The sequence below is a fragment of the Strongylocentrotus purpuratus genome, unplaced genomic scaffold (genome assembly GCF_000002235.5).
Source record: "Strongylocentrotus purpuratus isolate Spur 01 unplaced genomic scaffold, Spur_5.0 spur5_scaffold_2, whole genome shotgun sequence".
Taxonomy (NCBI): domain Eukaryota; kingdom Metazoa; phylum Echinodermata; class Echinoidea; order Camarodonta; family Strongylocentrotidae; genus Strongylocentrotus; species Strongylocentrotus purpuratus.
This window is the reverse complement of record NW_022145605.1, coordinates 31,693,726-31,712,179: the sequence shown is the minus strand read 5'-3', so window position 1 is coordinate 31,712,179 and position 18,454 is coordinate 31,693,726. Positions and strand designations below refer to the sequence as shown.

The 18,454-nt window shown below is 37.1% G+C and overlaps 2 protein-coding genes and 1 long non-coding RNA gene across 3 annotated transcripts; all 3 read right to left on the bottom strand.

Moving 5' to 3' along the window:
• Positions 1 to 10,279: 10,279 nt before the first annotated feature.
• LOC115926815 lies at positions 10,280 to 12,782 on the bottom strand. Its single transcript, XM_030992211.1, has 2 exons — positions 11,312 to 12,782; positions 10,280 to 10,376 (listed from the first exon to the last, which is right to left on the bottom strand). The coding sequence occupies exon 1, from the start codon at positions 12,677 to 12,679 to the stop codon at positions 11,729 to 11,731; it is 951 nt and encodes a 316-aa protein (XP_030848071.1). The 5' UTR covers positions 12,680 to 12,782; the 3' UTR covers positions 10,280 to 10,376; positions 11,312 to 11,728.
• Positions 12,783 to 13,530: 748 nt separating this feature from the next.
• On the bottom strand, positions 13,531 to 16,950 carry LOC100891598. Its single transcript, XM_003729270.2, has one exon. It carries the CDS (start codon positions 16,948 to 16,950, stop codon positions 13,531 to 13,533), a length of 3,420 nt encoding a protein of 1,139 aa, XP_003729318.2.
• Positions 16,951 to 17,034: 84 nt separating this feature from the next.
• LOC115926814 lies at positions 17,035 to 18,317 on the bottom strand. The gene is made up of 2 exons (XR_004065278.1): positions 18,067 to 18,317; positions 17,035 to 17,131 (listed from the first exon to the last, which is right to left on the bottom strand). It is a non-coding gene; the product is annotated as an uncharacterized LOC115926814 (long non-coding RNA).
• Between the last annotated feature and the right edge of the window lie 137 nt (positions 18,318 to 18,454).

Here is an 18,454-nt window from a genome sequence, read left to right as displayed (position 1 = left end):
CCCATATGTATTAAAAAGAGATACCAGTATATTATTCTAGATCCTGTTTCACATTTTACACCTTCCCTGTTAAAGAGGATTTATGACCTTGACATTGGAATAAATGTGTTTTTTATGGATGTGATCTTTAATAGATGTATATTCAGCTTGTGTTCGAAAATGTATTGAAGTCTTAAAAGCAATCAAATTTCATGTTCAGATTTAAGAAGTTGTACACTTTAATGACAGTGATGGTGATGAGAACGGTACAAAAAGAGTAAAATAAGTCCCTCCATTATGTTTATTTTCTTTTAAACACTGTTTTTTGTTGCTTTATTCGCCTCTCTGCACGGTGGCTCATTTTTTTAAATATACAACTATTGACGGAAGGATTGCTTTGTCCAACACAATAGCTTTGGAAAATTACCCTTTTCCTTAACTTGATTGGCTCCAAGACAACCATTTTAGTTAGGTAGCTTAATTAGTGAATTATATAAGGCACTTGTAACAAAACGTGTCCGGAACTGCAAAATGCATATTTGTTAAAAATCATAATTTTATCACACTAAGGGGAGAACCACATCTTTATGATATGGAGCAGGTAACACCATACACCATGTCAATGAGGTATAATGTTAGATAAACTTTGACTCTGATATATGTCATAATAGAACTTTTAATTAAAATAACATCACTGGCTACTATGTATTATGTGTTCCAGATGCGTCTTTTTGTGACAATAAATTTAGCTAACTACCTAAAAAACCGGTATAGATTGATCTTACACTGGAAACAGTTAAATAATATTGAAGCCTTTGGTAAACTTCCATGCTAAATACAATGTTTCACAGGGATATTATTTGTATGCCGTATAAAATATCAACCTTCCCACTTTGGCAGAACGAGAATCATAAATGTCCATTTTGTATATTTCTCTGGCAAATCAGATTCATCAAAAAAGATGTTTACCTGTGTCTGCAATCTGCATGCATCTTTTGAGGGGGGAGCTAGAGGCATGACAGATATAATACTCTTCATGTATTAATGCCTTGCTTGATTTATTTCCCAGGCTCTCAGGTTTCCTCATTTCCCAGCACTGTATTTCAATCGAGACATGACATTTATTTCAAACCATCAAATCCGATCCCTTCATAGGCCTGTCTTCATCATCTCGAGATTGTCAAATAGCACGCTATTTCTGATTTGGCAAATAATCCCGAAGTTACAAATCCCGTCCTCATCAGCTCAAGATTTGACCTTGAAACTTGAAACTCGAGCTCGAGAAATTAGCTCGAGATATTTTGCTTAGCATTCGCGCATAGTGCGAGTCTTTCGGCTGGTGAAGACGCACCGGACAAATAACAGGATATTACGCAAACTAGCCCAAGATATGATTATCTCGACCAAATATCCCGCTAATTGCAACTTTGGGCTGATGAAGACGCAAATTAGACGCAAATTAACTGGATAATTTGCGATCGGGATGTTTCAAATCGCGGGATATTTGGCAATCTCGAGCTGATGAAAACAGGCCTATGTTGCCCTCAAAATATCCCTCCACTCCCATCTTAACGAGTCCTCCTGATCTTGAACAGAGCAATCTGGGATGTAATAATCCCGCCATTTTGTAATGTCATCATCAATCTAATTAAATTGGTTCTCCAATAATATGCCGAGCCCCTCCTTTGTGATGGGTATGGGAATCGTCGACTGTGTGTGCAGTAGCTCGTTATAGGGGAACGTACTCAGGAAAGGTCAGTCTGATAATGCAGTGGCAATGAATGTCGATAAAATATCTATAGATTCTTGAGCATGCATGAACATGTATGCCAAGTCCGCAGGGGATTTCATTTGCGTCAAACTTTATGGAAAGGAAAATCAATGCAGATAGGAAAATCAATGCAGGAAGGAGCCATTTGAAGGGGGATTTAAAGTAACTTAGCTATTTTAAGTTATTGGTTGTATGAAAGAGTTGATCTGTCCCACCATGTGCCGGTTTCTACAGATAAAATATTTATTACTAGCATATAGACAAAAATTAACTAGAAATGAGTTCACCTTAATAAAGGTATAAGACAGCTCAAAGCAAGCAAGCTCTCAGTGTACAATAACAATAACAACACTGCAAAAATTCACTCTTCAATGAGTGTGAGTGGTGTGGGAAGCGTGCGTGTAGTGGCTTGTTATATGGAAACATACTCTAAACAGGTCGGGTTACAGTAATGCAATAGCAATGAATTGTGATAGCCATGGACTATTAAGGCTGTAAATGTGCTCGAGGGATTTCGGTTTGCATCAAAAACTTCCTGGAAAAAGAAAATCAATACTGTGGGGAGCCGTATTCTGAGAGGATGCATCTTTATTTCCTTGTGTAGCAAAAATTGGATACGCTGAAAGTTATCGAGTTCGCACTTGATTTCAACAGATGTATGTTTACATACTTTATAGAAGAAAACAAAACAAAAAGTTATTAATTACATGACTCTGAGAGCACTTTTTAATTTTGCTTTTAAAATATCAAAATCAGCTTTGGATAACAATTGTTGTTGTTGGAGAAACCTTGTCTTAAAAAAGAGCCCCTGTTAAGAAATGTGATTTTCTCCTAAAATATTATTTTTGTATCCATTGTAATTCATTGTATGGCTTACATGTCCGTGAGTAAGATTATAACACAGACTACACTGTACTCCTAGCTACACGTATATGTGTACTGTACATACATGTTAAAATAGTTAAAGAATCCCTAACAAAGTAAACAAGCACACACATACTTTATTAAGTTTACCAGTTTTTGGATTAAACATGAATGTAAGTCTAAGCCTGTACAGTTGAATCTTATCATTTGCTGCCCATCATACAAACATCAGTGACACTGTATTTATATGTGCATATAATTGCACATTCAGTCACTTAAAGGTAAAGACCAGTTATGGTCATGCGATTGCATTGTGAAAGAAACGTTGTGGAATCGATCAGAAAAGGTTGATCATCTAGCATCTAGCATCTGCAAGGTTCTGGAATCATCAAAATGATAAGAAATTTGGCCCATTCGTCTTAAAGTTACAAGCACTATACACAGAAAGATGTATATGGGACTACCCTATATCTCTCACAGACCATGAGAGAAACAAATTTACCAAATATATGAATTAGTAGGCGGTTTCCCGGCAAATTTTTTATCATTTATTAGTCAAAACATATTCTTTCACATGATTGATAATGAGAGCTTCCATTTCATTTTTTTAAATTGGGGCGTTTCCAATACTGGTCTTTACCTTTAAACTGAGCAGCCTTCAATAAATAACCAAAGCATCCATTAATGATTCATCATGAGGCAAACACATACTGTGGGTACACACATAAGTACCGGTAAATCTCTCCATATGTCCTTGCCTTTCGTTATAATGTTAATGCGCTTTTATTAAGGAAACCACAGAAAGCTACATGTTTGTCATACTTTAATAATGAATCTACCGGTATGCATTTTGGAAAGGTCATTAGTTAAATGATTTTTTGTGTCGTTTTGTTCGTTTTTTTTAAAAATAGCTGACAACTTATTGTGTATGTGAAATGGACATGTTTATACATGTATGCACAAGTGATGGGGTTGTTCAGATATGAAAAAAAGTCATAACATTTTGTTAAATGTGTAAAATAAATGGCAACTGCGCAACAAAGCACTGAGCCCCAAGCAGATACACTTTATGTCATCATTAAAACATTGCTCTGCTTTGCTGCGTCATATCTGAACGGGCCTTTAATGATCTAAAAAATATTTGACATTACAGCTATCACCAGCTTTGCAAAGTCACATTGAAAAAGAATGACTCATTATTTATTACCTGATTTAAATTATCAATATAATTTAACAACAACAGTAATATTAGGGAATCTAAACTGTTCTCTATGCAAACTGCACCCATCTCCCCATCTCACGATGATGATGATGGATGCCATATTTCCCTTTGAGCGATTGACCTTCGGGAGCTCCCGTTCAATCCGCTTGGTAAATTATAAATCTATCGCCCTTTATCGGTATACGGTCATCCATTACAGGTGCTCAATCTAAATCGTTGATACCATATATTAAAGGGATTTGCTTGAAAGGTTTCCAGGTGCATGTGTTGGTTCAATTGTTAATGGAGTGAAATCTAAAGTAGATATGGGATTAGTACATGTCATACAGTAATTTATTAATTTGAAATTGTTTATCATAAAAATCATTAATGAACAGTAAACTGCATTCATGCTTTATTTTACAAAGTATATGCTTTAAAAAGAATATATTAAAAGATGTACCATAAACAGTAATTATGGTAATGTTTTATGTACATTGATCATGACAAATATTGGAATGTAATTCTGCATTGATGTATATTTTCAACAGGAAATAATTTCCATTTGTAATATTTTGCAGTCAGTGTAGGTTACTTTAAGGAAAATACCTATTTAAAGCCCCACTGTCGTTCTTGTAGCTACTTGCTCCCTCTATATAGAAAACTTCCCCAATCGGTGCATGTTGGTCCCCCATGATCCTCTTTTTCTTATGTTAGTTGAGAGCTGAGTTAATGAGATAGCCACCTGTCAGTGACCTTGCTGTGTGGTCTAATCACTTCTGGCCCAGTAGTATTGATGATCTTTAAGTTAAATTTCCTCCTTTATATTATTTTTCCAGAACTCATGATTACATGAGCACAATATAGAAATTGTCACTTTCATTCATAACATACATTTATTTCTTTTTGGGGGTTCCATCCTGAGTTAACTCATGCTTAGTATCTGTTTGAACTATTTATAGGAATTATGTCTACTCTCATACGGTTCATCTAAAAATAGCTTGTGCATAAACTTTAACTTTACATCAACTTATTTAAATTCCTATATGGTTTTGATTATGAGCTAAATGCTAATGATGATTTTTACAAATATTTTGAAATTTTAAAAGGAAATATTAATGTCATATTCTCTTAAGTGCATGCTGAATGGATTTTATACGTTTCAAGAGAAATTTGCAATTAATTATAATCAAAGAAATTGAAAAAGGTTTGTAAGGTTCAACACTGTAGAATTTAACCTCATCAAATACTATGCTTGGGGATATATTTACAATTTTTGTAAATTCTACATACATGTGTTCTCAAGGTTTGTACATGTACATGTGCCTGTATTGAAGACAGACATTCATTCATTCTTTCAATTTCTTTCTTATGTAAATGTACACGATTCTTTGTCGATGATGTAATGTGTTCCCTAATATTTTGAAGCGCCTTGAGCATTTAATTAAAATGGATAATGGCGCTATATAAATCTCATGTATTATTATTATTATTACTACACGTAGTAGTACAGCATGCAGTAAATGTACCGGCACATTTAGGTCATATTCTGTGTAGATTTGAAGGTTACAAATCTTAAGCGCTGCCTTCAAGCCTGAACCCGACCGATCGCAGATGTGTCCATAATAATCAGTGCCTGTGTCTTAACCGTCACTGCGCCCGCACAGTGCCCGCACCGCTCCAGACGTTGCCAATTAAGCCTCGCATAAATTACCCATCTCCCCACTGCCAGCGCTAGCTGACAGCTCGGTCTGCTCCCTAGCTCTCTCTCTATCATGCGCTGGGTACATAATCACAACCACCGCGATCAGCAGAGCGTGTATGCTGGGTGCATGTTATGATCCAGTGCTGTTTATGAATATGCTTTGACCGTCCGTCCGGTAGCGTGCATCTTCTTAACGAGCGTATAAGGATTGATCTGGGGCAGGTGGATTATTAGATACTGTGATATTGGACTACCAAATTGGTACATGCACGTACATGAAGAGGTTTTCCATGTATTAAACCAACTGTATTAGGATAAAGGTGATATAACAAGAGTAATATTTGGTGAGTAGACCTGTTTTTGTGGAGGTTTTTTTTTTTTATAATTTGATTCTGATTGATGAGTGTAATACATCCGAGGATATTGTTCAAGAATATGTGTATTGTGCTGTCCTGGATATATTTGTATGTAGTGTTTATACTTGTACCAACAAATTGACACAAATGCATGTATTGTTATAGCTTTGCACGCCCATATACATGTGCATATTTACTGAGTGAAGATGGTCGTTCAGTATTTTCGTCTGGGTATGTAAAAAACATCAGATTTCATATGAGCAGCTCTATCAAATTGATATATCAAAAAAGTTGATTGAAATCACTGATAACAATTGAGCGATAACTAAATCAGTGATTTAGATGAATCAAGAGTGTTGACCTTTTATGACTGTTCACCAAATTTTCATGTAGCATTTCATGATATAAATTCCTGTTTGTTAATGAAAATTATTTTGAAATGAAATGACATTATCAATTTATGAAATAACCATTCCTCAACGAATGGTTGTTAAATAAGATTGATTATGAATAATTAATGTCTGATTTCCCTTCCTCATTTGTATTATTGGTAAGTCAAAGAAAGAATAAAGACCAACCTACTGAGAGATAAATCCCTGAAAATCAAAGATAGGAAAATAATCAAATCTGGTGACCTTTTTCCTGTGATCGATCATTGTCCTTGATATGGAAAATCTGATATTTCATAGTATACCAGCACAATAAACAGAATTCAACCCACATTGGTCTCACTTTTCACTGGCAAAGGTTAAATTTCAGGTCTTTTTGTAGGCAAATCATATATCCTTCTTCTAATTTATGGTGGCCATACATTTACAAAGTTCCCTTTCATCACCTTTTGGACCCAATTTCAGCAGGTATTTTGGATTTATTTTGGATTAAGAATAGCAGTTCTGCTGAAGTGTTAAAAAACAATCTGAAGAAATATCCGTTTAATTCAGCTTCTAATTGATTACCATTACCTTTCATGTCTGTACCTTTCCTATTGCACTTTATATCATGTATTTCATCTTTTGCACAAGCTGCGCCTTGAGCATTTGACTGTCCAGTGGATTTGGCGCCTTATAAATCTTTTGTATTATTATTATTATTATAAGATTTGGAGGTTTAAATGATCGATGAGCCTATACTTTATATACCTTACATATTTAGACAGAATAAGCTGCTTTGCCAGGAACCGTTTGTATTCATATACATGGAGTGTATGACTTGTATGCACACTTGTAATTCTTGAAAATACACCCGATGGAAACAAGATATTGGTTTTATTAAACGAACCTTGAGGCTCGTTAGGATGCAAATTGATCTATATTGATTATGCAGTTTACAAGTAATTATACGGGTTGACTGAGGTCGGGCATAGTGAAGATTTGCAAATGCCCTGTGTACATGTACATTTAAACTGTACATGTACATATAGGCTCATTGGAAAGGGGAGGGGGTTGCAATGGCTTTAGTTGCACTGGATTTTTTCCAGGATTAAAATATACTGGTATCTGCCAAATGCTAATTAATTTTTCATATTTTTTTCTTTAACTTTAACTTAACCCAAAAAAAAAATGTTTGCTTCTGTAACAGTGAATTTTGAATAGTGTGCCCAGATTACCAATCATGAAATATTTCTGTGAATGAAACCTGCGCCCCCTTAAACAAAGAAGAAGCTTTGTTTGGAAGTGGTACATATACATGTAGGGGCTACATGCAGCTTTTGATATGTGCATCAGTGACTGTTAAAATATGCTGTTTGACTTGAAGGATATTATTGATTTTATTAATGAGGCAATATATATGGCAGTGAGCTAATTGCTTAAATGATTATTCTACACTGTCATTGTTTGATGAATCATAACACGTCATATCCCAAAGTGTCAGGGCCCTCTTGTAAAACAGTGATGGAATTTTACTGATGAAGCCCCCCTGGTAAAATAAGACTAAATAAATAAGTACATTAGGTTACATGATGGGTTGGTCACTCATCACCATTAACAACAACTATAACTGTAAAATCAGACTATGCAAAAAATGTATTGTATATCTGTGTTGCTGACTAATGTGCACGCTAATGTGCCTTTTTTTACCAACTTTCTGTTATCCAATACCTGTCCAAATAGACTGATGCAATACACATTTTTATTGGTGATATGGGACCATGCAGTCCTTTTGAAAACTTTTTATCCAGTGACTTGAGAGAGAGAGACAAAAGAGTAGATGTAAAACCATAGATTTTAAATAACACAGGCATGCAAATATGAAAGCATAATCTGATGAAAATTCTAACATTTTTATCATGTAATTTCTGATATTCTTGGTCTACGTGTACGTATTTGTACGTATAGATAACATGGACCCCTGTTATACCAAACCCCTGGGAAGCCGAAGAAATTACTTCGCTGTGTACTGAAACTATAATTATAATTTTATTAACATAAATTACTTGATGGTTCATTCAACATGTAGCACTTTAATACTGTTTTTGTGTATTTACAAATATCTAAACAGCCAAAAAAGGATATTCATAACACAGAGAAGCAAATTATTCTATGTTTGTGCAAACTTTATATTTTTTTAAATTATAATGATCAGGTTCGCTGTACATCATTTGTGCATGAAATTAGCTTGATGATGTTCTCTAAATACATTTGGGACATAACATGTATTAACTTACAATTAAACCCAGGCATGGGATTGTTGTATACACGTGCAGGAACAAGCTATTAGAATCTTTCTTGTTTACACAGTGTCAGTGCAAATATTGACAACTGGAAATGGGAAACCATCCTGGTGGCAAACAGTCGTAATGGTTGTAAACAACAAAGGCAAATTACTAATTTAAATCAAATTAATATTCCAGCCCAATCGATTATTGAATAGACATTTGCATATTTATACATTATAAAAGGTTACTTACTGCAGTTACTTGAAATGAAATGAAATGAAATTTAATAGGGGTTGAGAATTTATAATTATACTATACTGTAATAATGGTTTGTTTATTCAGAAATATACAGTACAGTTCGTGGCTGAATTGTACAACATTTTTACAAGAATATTTACATGATATACCATTGACTAATTTGCAATTTTTAACTGTACAGTTGAAATGTCGAAAAAAGTGTTTGCAAAGGATGACTGTACTAGAAAAAAAAAGTGATATGGTACATGCTCCATCATGAGAGTGAGAGAGAGAAAGAGAGAGAGAGAGAGAGAGAGAGAGGGAGAGAGAGAGAGAGAGAGAGGGGGGGGGGACTGTGAGTAATTAGAAAGAGCATGATATTAAGGTTTGAAATGAATTTACAAATATAATCAATCACAAGCAGAACTTGATTAACAGTATGCAAAATAGACTGATAATGGAAAGACTCACCATCACTTAATTTCCAATCTGTCTCTTTAATATCTAATAGTGTTTTTACCTCTTTCTCATTTTTGAAGCAAAATGTATCTTTAATTCTTGATCTACAGGGCATGGCTATAACACTGAAGTCTATTCCCTCTGATAATTATATATACAACAATTATTGTACATGTAGGTGCAATTAAAAGTCACACGCTAGATAGATTTGTATGTTATCTTGTCTCTAAATCTTAGATATACATCTGTAGAAACAAGATAACATACGATTCCATTTGCAAATTTCAACACCCACCAAGGTTTATGCACCTTCTGCAGCACTGTAAATGTCAATATGATTAATCATATGACAAGTATAATTTCTAAATGTCAAGTGAGGTAAACACTTCATATTCATCATTATGGACATTATTGTTAGATGAGTGGATAAAATCACACCTTTAAATACCGTAGTGGTGTAGCCTAGCTGCATGTCTCCATGACAAATATGCACAGGTGCCAGAGAGCAATTTGGGGACTTGAAATTATAAGGTCCAGAAGAATTGTGCAAACTCAACAGTGGTTTGAAAAACAAAAGATATTAAACAAAAATCTGCAAGGATGCCTCATCCCCCCTTCTATGTTGTACCTAGGCCTATAATCTATAATTCTCAAACATTTGAATGGGTTGCAACGACACATGCTTCAGTGATGATTAGTTCATCAGCAATTTTGTACACTTACCAAATTCCTTACTGTACCCTGGACCAAACTTTATACCTAACCCTAACCCTAGTTGACCTTATCCCTTATTATCTAAACCCCAAACTAAACTGAACCTAAAACCCAATTACAATTATAAAACTTTAATCCTAAGATTACTCTTTTTAGTTGTCCTAGCTCTTTTCCAAAAAAGTGCCCTTTATTTTGTTGGCTCCCTTCCCCCACTTTGCAATATGCTCTGCCGCCCCTGCTCATATAAACAGGATTTTAAAAGGTATAATAGAGGCTAAAAGTCAAACAGACCCTGGTTTGCTGAGAACAAAAAGACGACTCTCTGCACGAAATTGTATTATGGCGTTGATTTGTACTTTAATCAAATGACCAACGATGTGAGTCAAATGTCGTCGAACAACGCAGTTCAGATGTTGAAGAATATATAATTCAATCTGCATAAAAAGAACAAACAAATTGAACCGGAAATTAGACATGTACCTTCAGTACCTTGATTAACACTGAATACATATTTGTCTAGACTATGAAGCTCTGAATTGTACTTCTTATATAAATAATAAACTTGACTGAACTATCAAAACATGTCTCTCTGTGTCATTATTGAATAATAACTGTTGTATCTTATCTTGCATCATGACCACTAGTCATCAGATACATATGTAGTCTAAATCATAATTATCTTCATGAAATATCTGCAATAATTACCTTGCAAATATGAAAGTGTAAACTACTCCAGTAATCCTTTTGTATTGGAAAATAAATCTCAAGCCATGTATATCAAGTTCAACTTGAGCAAAATTCAACTTGCAATATTATTATGCACATCACAACTCTTGCATAACTTTTCTCTAACCAAGTTAAAATAACCTAGCCCAGTTTGATTCATTTCAGACACTCAGTTAACATATAAATCCCTCATGCCTTTTTGATTTCTCCATTAATAATTGTTGTACAGATTTATAAGCTTTCATAAACATAAGCCCCTGACAAAAACACTCATTGATGTAAACAATGCAACAAATTGATGTGCTAACTTCAGTTTTGGTTTCATGCTCAAAACCTATGTAAATTGCACCTCCTTTTAAACACAGGAAAGTAACATTAAATTCTTGAAGAATTATTAATAAAAACAGCTTGACCTCATCTCGATAGTTATTTCCTTTCATACCCTTTTCCATTATAAGGATTATATTTTGTTTTCATATCTCATTTTTCCCACGAAACTTGTCGCATTCTTATATCTTACTGCAGCGACAGGAAATATGCAAATTAAATGCAAATGAACATAAACCACGAGAATTCACTTTTCGTTTCACATTTTAGTAATTTGTTCATAAAGTCATTAAACCTAATATTAAAGCAAACTTACTTCTTGGGCAGGAACTATAAACTTTCTTAAACATAATGAGAGTCGGCCAAACTTCTAGCTTGACGAAATCTGCACATACGGTTGAAATTTCAAGCCTTCGGTCGAAACTTGTGCCTCGGGTTTTCTGACATGTTTCGAAGCTAAAAATAGCCACCTATAAACGGCCGTAAACCGAAAAACCTATGGTATCTTTCAATAAACAAGAAAAAGAGTAAATATCAGCAAATCCACTAGAAATAAGTTTCGATCATCGAAACTTCCTCCCGCCCCACCGGATGAGGAGTCTTTCTGAAAGCTTGAAATTTCTCAAAACAAATACACTGTATATCATATGATTACATGCATGTGAATCATTACATATATTATATCAACAGTCTCAGTTCAAATGAGAACTCATTCTCTATTGTTCAGTTCGATCTAGTCAATATAACCTTCTGCTGGGTAAATTACTGCTAGTTTTGTAATCGGTCTCCGATACTCTCCGGAAACAGTTTTTAGCTTCACATTCCGAACTTTACCATCAGGTCCTGGATAAACCTGAATGATCCTAGCTATAGTCCACTTTCCACGTACTGCATTACTATCTGCAGTCATTACAACATCTCCTACACGAACGTTCCTACGATCTGCGTTCCACTTTCTGCATGGTACTAAAAGTGGTAGGACGTTTTGCGACCACCGCTTCCAAAAGGAATCTACTATCTGCTGAATGAATTCTACGCGATGACGCGGATTCTTGGTTTGCTTAAACGGACCTTGAGGAACATTTCTAGATGACCTACCTAACAATATATCATTGGGACTCAAATAACTTCCATCATCTGGGTCATTGCATTTCCGTCCTATCGGTCGCTCATTCATGAGATTAGCTACTTCGAGAAAACATGTTAACAACTCAAAAGGAGTGAGCACCTGCTCACCGATTGCTTTCTTGATTGCAATTTTAGCACTCTTCACGAGCGATTCTGCGCACCCATTTTGGTGGGGTGCACCAGGGGTAATGAACTTCCACTGTACCCTGTTTTCCGCACAGAAATCTTTGAGCTCATCTTCACTCCATCCCGATATCATCTCGCGAAGTTCGCGTTGAGCTCCTACAAATTGGGTACCATTATCGCTAAGAATCTGAGCTGGTTGTCCCCTCACTGCGAAGAATCTCCTTAAAACTTGGAGAAATTCCATTGTTGAACAATCAGTCGCGATTTCAAGATGAACTGCACGGGTGTTTAGGCATGTGAAGATTACACCGTAGTGTTTGGCCCTCTTGTTACGACCAACTTTAACTTGAAATGGACCAAAATAATCACAGGACGTGTAATAAAACGGTGGAGTATGGGGTGCTACGCGACTGCTGGGCAAATCAGCCATCTTCTGTGTCTCACGCTTACATTCTGCTGACCTGCACTTCACACATCGATGCTTAACAGTTTTAGCTAGACGATGTCCCTGAAGAATCCAAAACTTACGTCTAGTCTTGGCGGTTGTTGTCTCAATTCCCGGATGTCCCATCTCATGAACATGACGTGTGATTAGAAGAGCTATATGATGGCTAGCTGGCAGCAGAGCTGGGTGTTTAGATTCGTAGGATGTCACTAAGTTCTCCACTCTACCCCCTACTCTGATTATTCCTTTGTTGTCAAGGAAAGGAGTGAGAGTTTTAAATTCTCCTTTCTCAAATCTGCTCTTCAGACCTTTCTGAGCCTCCTTCGTCCAGTAGTGCTCAGCCTTCTCTAATTCTCCAGGAGTTAAAGTTACATCATCTTCCGGTATGGATGCTTTCATGAGCTTTGACTTGAGAATCTGCACATATCTGAAAACGTAGGCAGTCACTCTTACTAACTTTCGCCATTTTGAAAAGCGTTCACATTCGATGGGGTTGACTGTCATGTTGATGACTAAGACTGTCTGAGTCTTTCGTCTTTCTAGATTCTCAAGATTCTGATCGATTATAGCTTTGTCCACTGGCCACTCTGGTTCATTGAGGTGGAGAAAGTTAGGACCGCACATCCATTCATCCATTAGTTCCTTCACTGCGATTCCTCTCGAAACTTTGTCTGCTGGATTATCTTCACCAGGAATGTGTTTCCAACTTGATGGGTCAGTGAGAGTCTGAATCTCCCCAACTCTACTTGATACGAAAGGCTTATATACCCTGGCTGAAGACTTGATGCACTGCAGAGTAATCATGCTGTCAGTGAAGAACACTACTTTCTCGACCTCTATAGTCTCATCTCTTCGGTGATTGACTTGTAAAGTCTGGCAGCTAACACGGCAGCTTGTAATTCCAATCTCGGTATTGTCAATGCCTTTAACGGTGCTACCTTTGACTTTGATGCAATGAAGCGAGTCTCATACCTGTCATCTCTGGTTTGCCATCTCAGGTATGCACAAGCACCATATGCAATTTCGGAAGCATCAGAGAAAATGCACAACACTGGCTTGCCTTGAGCATCAGGAGGAGTAAGGCATCTTTCTAGTGATACTCCATTCAATCCTTTCATTTCCTCAAACAGAAGCCTCCATTCAGCATCTTCTTCTGGTGAAAGATGATCGTCCCAGTTGTAGCCTCTCTGCCACAATTTCTGCATACCTATCTTTGCTCTAACAATCACTGGTGCAGCAAATCCTATGGGGTCAAATATGTGGGCAATCTGACCAAGGATCTTTCTCTTAGTCAATTTTTCTTGACTCTCTCCATCTGTTGCTGATCTCATTACACTGTCTTTCAGCTTTACTTTGTAAGAGAAGGTGTCATTTTCTCTGTCCCAAACTACTCCAAGGACCTTCTCTTCAGCTATCTCATCCAACAATTTCATCTTTCCCTGGGTGAGGTCTCCGACATCTGATTCATTAGAAATCCACCCTTTGACCTTGAAGCCACCTTCATTCAACACTTCATCCATCTCGGCACTGAGTTTCCTGGCTTCATCTACAGTCCTTACAGAGTCGCAAATATCATCCATGTACACATTCCTCTTTAAAACAGAAGCTGCCTGAGGATGTGTACTCTCTCCTTGCTCTGCTGTAAGCTTAAGGGCAGTCTGGGCTATCGCAGGTGCAGGTTTGTCACCGAACGTGACAACTTTCATCATATAGATGTCAGGTTCTCTGTGCTCATCCATGTCCCTCCATAGGAACCTGTGAACATGTTGGTCACTCTCTGGGATTGATACTCGATGATACATCTTAGATATATCCCCGCATAAGGCCACTTTGTTTTCCCTGAATCTCAGAAGTACTCCAATCAGATTGTTCAGGAGATCAGGGCCTTTCATCCAGTACTCGTTTAATCGATGACCTTGGAATGATGCTGATGAATTGAAGACTATTCGGAGAGGGGTGCTCTTCTTTTCTGGCCTCACAACCGCATGGTGTGATATGTAATGAACTGGCCCTTCATAATTCTTGATATCTGCTGCTGTTAGTTTCTTAGCAAATCCCATTTCTTCCAGTTCATGAATTTGCTTGTTATAGGCCTCTGCATGCCCTGGATTTCTAGCAAGTCTCTTCTCAGTAGACTCCAGTATTTTCACTGCTTGACTTTTGTTATCTGGGAGTTCATGAGGATCCCGTTGCCATGGATAGGCTATCTCCCATTTCTTTCCTTTATTCTGCGAAGAAGCTCTGATGATTTCTTCCTCTATCTGTTCTTGCTTGGTTAGCTTGGTAGTCTCTTGGCACTGACAACCTACCCCTTGTGATTCCAGTCGCCAAAATTCTGACAGATCGGGGTTCTGGACTGCGACATGTAGCACATTCACACAAATGGTTCTCTTGTCTGTGCCGCCGAAGATTACCCATCCTAACGGAGTCTTTCTTGCGATACAGTTTTTTCTCTTCTTCAGTTTTCCGCCTACAATGTATCTTGGATAGTCAACGCCTATCAGAACTTCTACAGGTCCACTATCTCGATTCAGGTTGGGAATATCGAACTGATCTGCTAGGTCTTTCACACTTACAGCTTCTTCCTCCGTGATTGAAGGTACACCTACAACTTTGATGAACTGATGTTTCTTGGATGTATTCGCTTCCCGAATCGGCAACTTGTATTTGAATGTCTCCAACTCTTCCTCAACTTCACCAAGTTTTTTAATGGTGATTCTAGTTCTGGTACCAGTCAAGTGGAGTTTCTCTGCTAGTGAGTTCTTGATCAAACTAACTTGTGAGCCGCTATCTAGCAGAACATTTGCTCTTGTCTGTAAATCACTGGCAATGTCTATGGTTAGGATTGGCAGAAGTGAAGCTCCGACAGTAGTTGCAACGTTAACGTTGTTTTTACTGCTCTCATTCTCTGATTGGTGACCCACTTCCATATGAAGCAAAGGATGATGGTAGTAAGTACACCCTTGCTCTGGACACCTCTGCCTTCTTCTGCAGTTTGCCATGAAGTGATTTTTCCCTGCTTTTTTCAAACAGCTAAAGCAGCATCTGTTTTCTTTGAAGAACTTAAGTCTCTCTGGGGCACCCATAGATGTCAGGCGCTTACACTGATCGATCCAGTGTTCATCCGTCTTGCAATACCAGCATCGATGTTGTCTTTGAATTCGGTCCGGTGGCTGATCTTCATGACGTCTATCACTGTAGGCTGGTTTATTCTTCTCTTTCATTGACATTTGGTTGACGTTTGCTGAACGGCCTTCGCTTTGGGATCTCAATGGCGCTGAAGATCTAATTCGTGCCTTCATTTCTAGGTTTAACCATGTCAACAAAGTTTGAAGACCTGCAGTTTGCTTCTCTGTTTCTTGGTATCTAAACCAATTCTTTCTGTCATTAGGGCACATCTTTCTTTCTATGGTGGCTAGCATATGACTGTTGTCCATATCGCTCTTCTTCCCCACAAGCTTGAGGATGTTGTAGCTTCTTCTTACAAGATTAACCAATTCACAAAATCTATTATCCTCGTTTTCCTTCAAGGGTCTGAATTTGGTTAAGTCATTGATGATAGTATCTGCTACGATTCTGGGGTCGCCATACATAGAGTCCAAGAGCTCCCATGCCGTGTCATAATCACTTCCTATCCCTTGGATAATATCATGTGCACGGCTCACTAGACAGCTTCTCAAGATTGTCATGGCATCACGTTTTCCATACTGCGATTCAACCATGTGAATGAAGTCTGACTTGAATATCTCATAGTCCCGAACATCTCCAGCAAACTTGGGCAACTTTGGCTTCTCCACTTTAAAACTACACCTGGCAGCTGCCATGCTTGGAGAAGTGTCTGGACTCTGATCTGGAGGTGGAGGCGCACTTGTAGACTCCGGTGGTGTAGAAGCCTCTCTCTCTACCGGCGGCATCTCAAACTGTGATGATACTTGTTCTGCTGGTGTCTTAACGTCTGGGCTTGTTTGAGAACAGTAATCAGTGACCGTTATCTGTAGTTCCATGAATTCCTTCTGGCAATCATTTATCCACTGCTCCTCTGTCTCAAACTCAGCATCATCATCAAGAGTCAAAGCGAAATTTTCATGCGCTTCTTGTAATGCTTCAAATGCTTGCTCAACTTTGTCAAATGCAGATTGAACCTCTGGCTCTACTCGGTTGTTGTCGAGCAACATCTGAAGACCATTGCTGTGTCGTGTAAACCTGGCCTTCGCTCCCCTTCTCTTGAGTTTCAGTGACTTCTTGTCCTCCGCCATCGTAATAATTCAGCGAAGCTCCAGCAGAAATTGAATAGTATGGTTTGCTGAGAACAAAAAGACGACTCTCTGCACGAAATTGTATTATGGCGTTGATTTGTACTTTAATCAAATGACCAACGATGTGAGTCAAATGTCGTCGAACAACGCAGTTCAGATGTTGAAGAATATATAATTCAATCTGCATAAAAAGAACAAACAAATTGAACCGGAAATTAGACATGTACCTTCAGTACCTTGATTAACACTGAATACATATTTGTCTAGACTATGAAGCTCTGAATTGTACTTCTTATATAAATAATAAACTTGACTGAACTATCAAAACATGTCTCTCTGTGTCATTATTGAATAATAACTGTTGTATCTTATCTTGCATCATGACCACTAGTCATCAGATACATATGTAGTCTAAATCATAATTATCTTCATGAAATATCTGCAATAATTACCTTGCAAATATGAAAGTGTAAACTACTCCAGTAATCCTTTTGTATTGGAAAATAAATCTCAAGCCATGTATATCAAGTTCAACTTGAGCAAAATTCAACTTGCAATATTATTATGCACATCACAACTCTTGCATAACTTTTCTCTAACCAAGTTAAAATAACCTAGCCCAGTTTGATTCATTTCAGACACTCAGTTAACATATAAATCCCTCATGCCTTTTTGATTTCTCCATTAATAATTGTTGTACAGATTTATAAGCTTTCATAAACATAAGCCCCTGACAAAAACACTCATTGATGTAAACAATGCAACAAATTGATGTGCTAACTTCAGTTTTGGTTTCATGCTCAAAACCTATGTAAATTGCACCTCCTTTTAAACACAGGAAAGTAACATTAAATTCTTGAAGAATTATTAATAAAAACAGCTTGACCTCATCTCGATAGTTATTTCCTTTCATACCCTTTTCCATTATAAGGATTATATTTTGTTTTCATATCTCATTTTTCCCACGAAACTTGTCGCATTCTTATATCTTACTGCAGCGACAGGAAATATGCAAATTAAATGCAAATGAACATAAACCACGAGAATTCACTTTTCGTTTCACATTTTAGTAATTTGTTCATAAAGTCATTAAACCTAATATTAAAGCAAACTTACTTCTTGGGCAGGAACTATAAACTTTCTTAAACATAATGAGAGTCGGCCAAACTTCTAGCTTGACGAAATCTGCACATACGGTTGAAATTTCAAGCCTTCGGTCGAAACTTGTGCCTCGGGTTTTCTGACATGTTTCGAAGCTAAAAATAGCCACCTATAAACGGCCGTAAACCGAAAAACCTATGGTATCTTTCAATAAACAAGAAAAAGAGTAAATATCAGCAAATCCACTAGAAATAAGTTTCGATCATCGAAACAGACCCCTTTATATATGTCCATCAACTAGGGTGTATTATGATTAAATCAAGGGAAGTAAAGCTCACAGAATTTCCCTTAAAAGCAATTAAGCTCGCATCCTTAGAGTTTATTACAGGTCGTAGCAACACGT

Bases quoted from the DNA above. Each gene is read 5' to 3' on its own strand.
- LOC115926815 (XM_030992211.1), bottom strand. From the start codon at position 12,679: ATGGCTGATTTGCCCAGCAGTCGCGTAGCACCCCATACTCCACCGTTT.
- LOC100891598 (XM_003729270.2), bottom strand. From the start codon at position 16,950: ATGGCGGAGGACAAGAAGTCACTGAAACTCAAGAGAAGGGGAGCGAAG.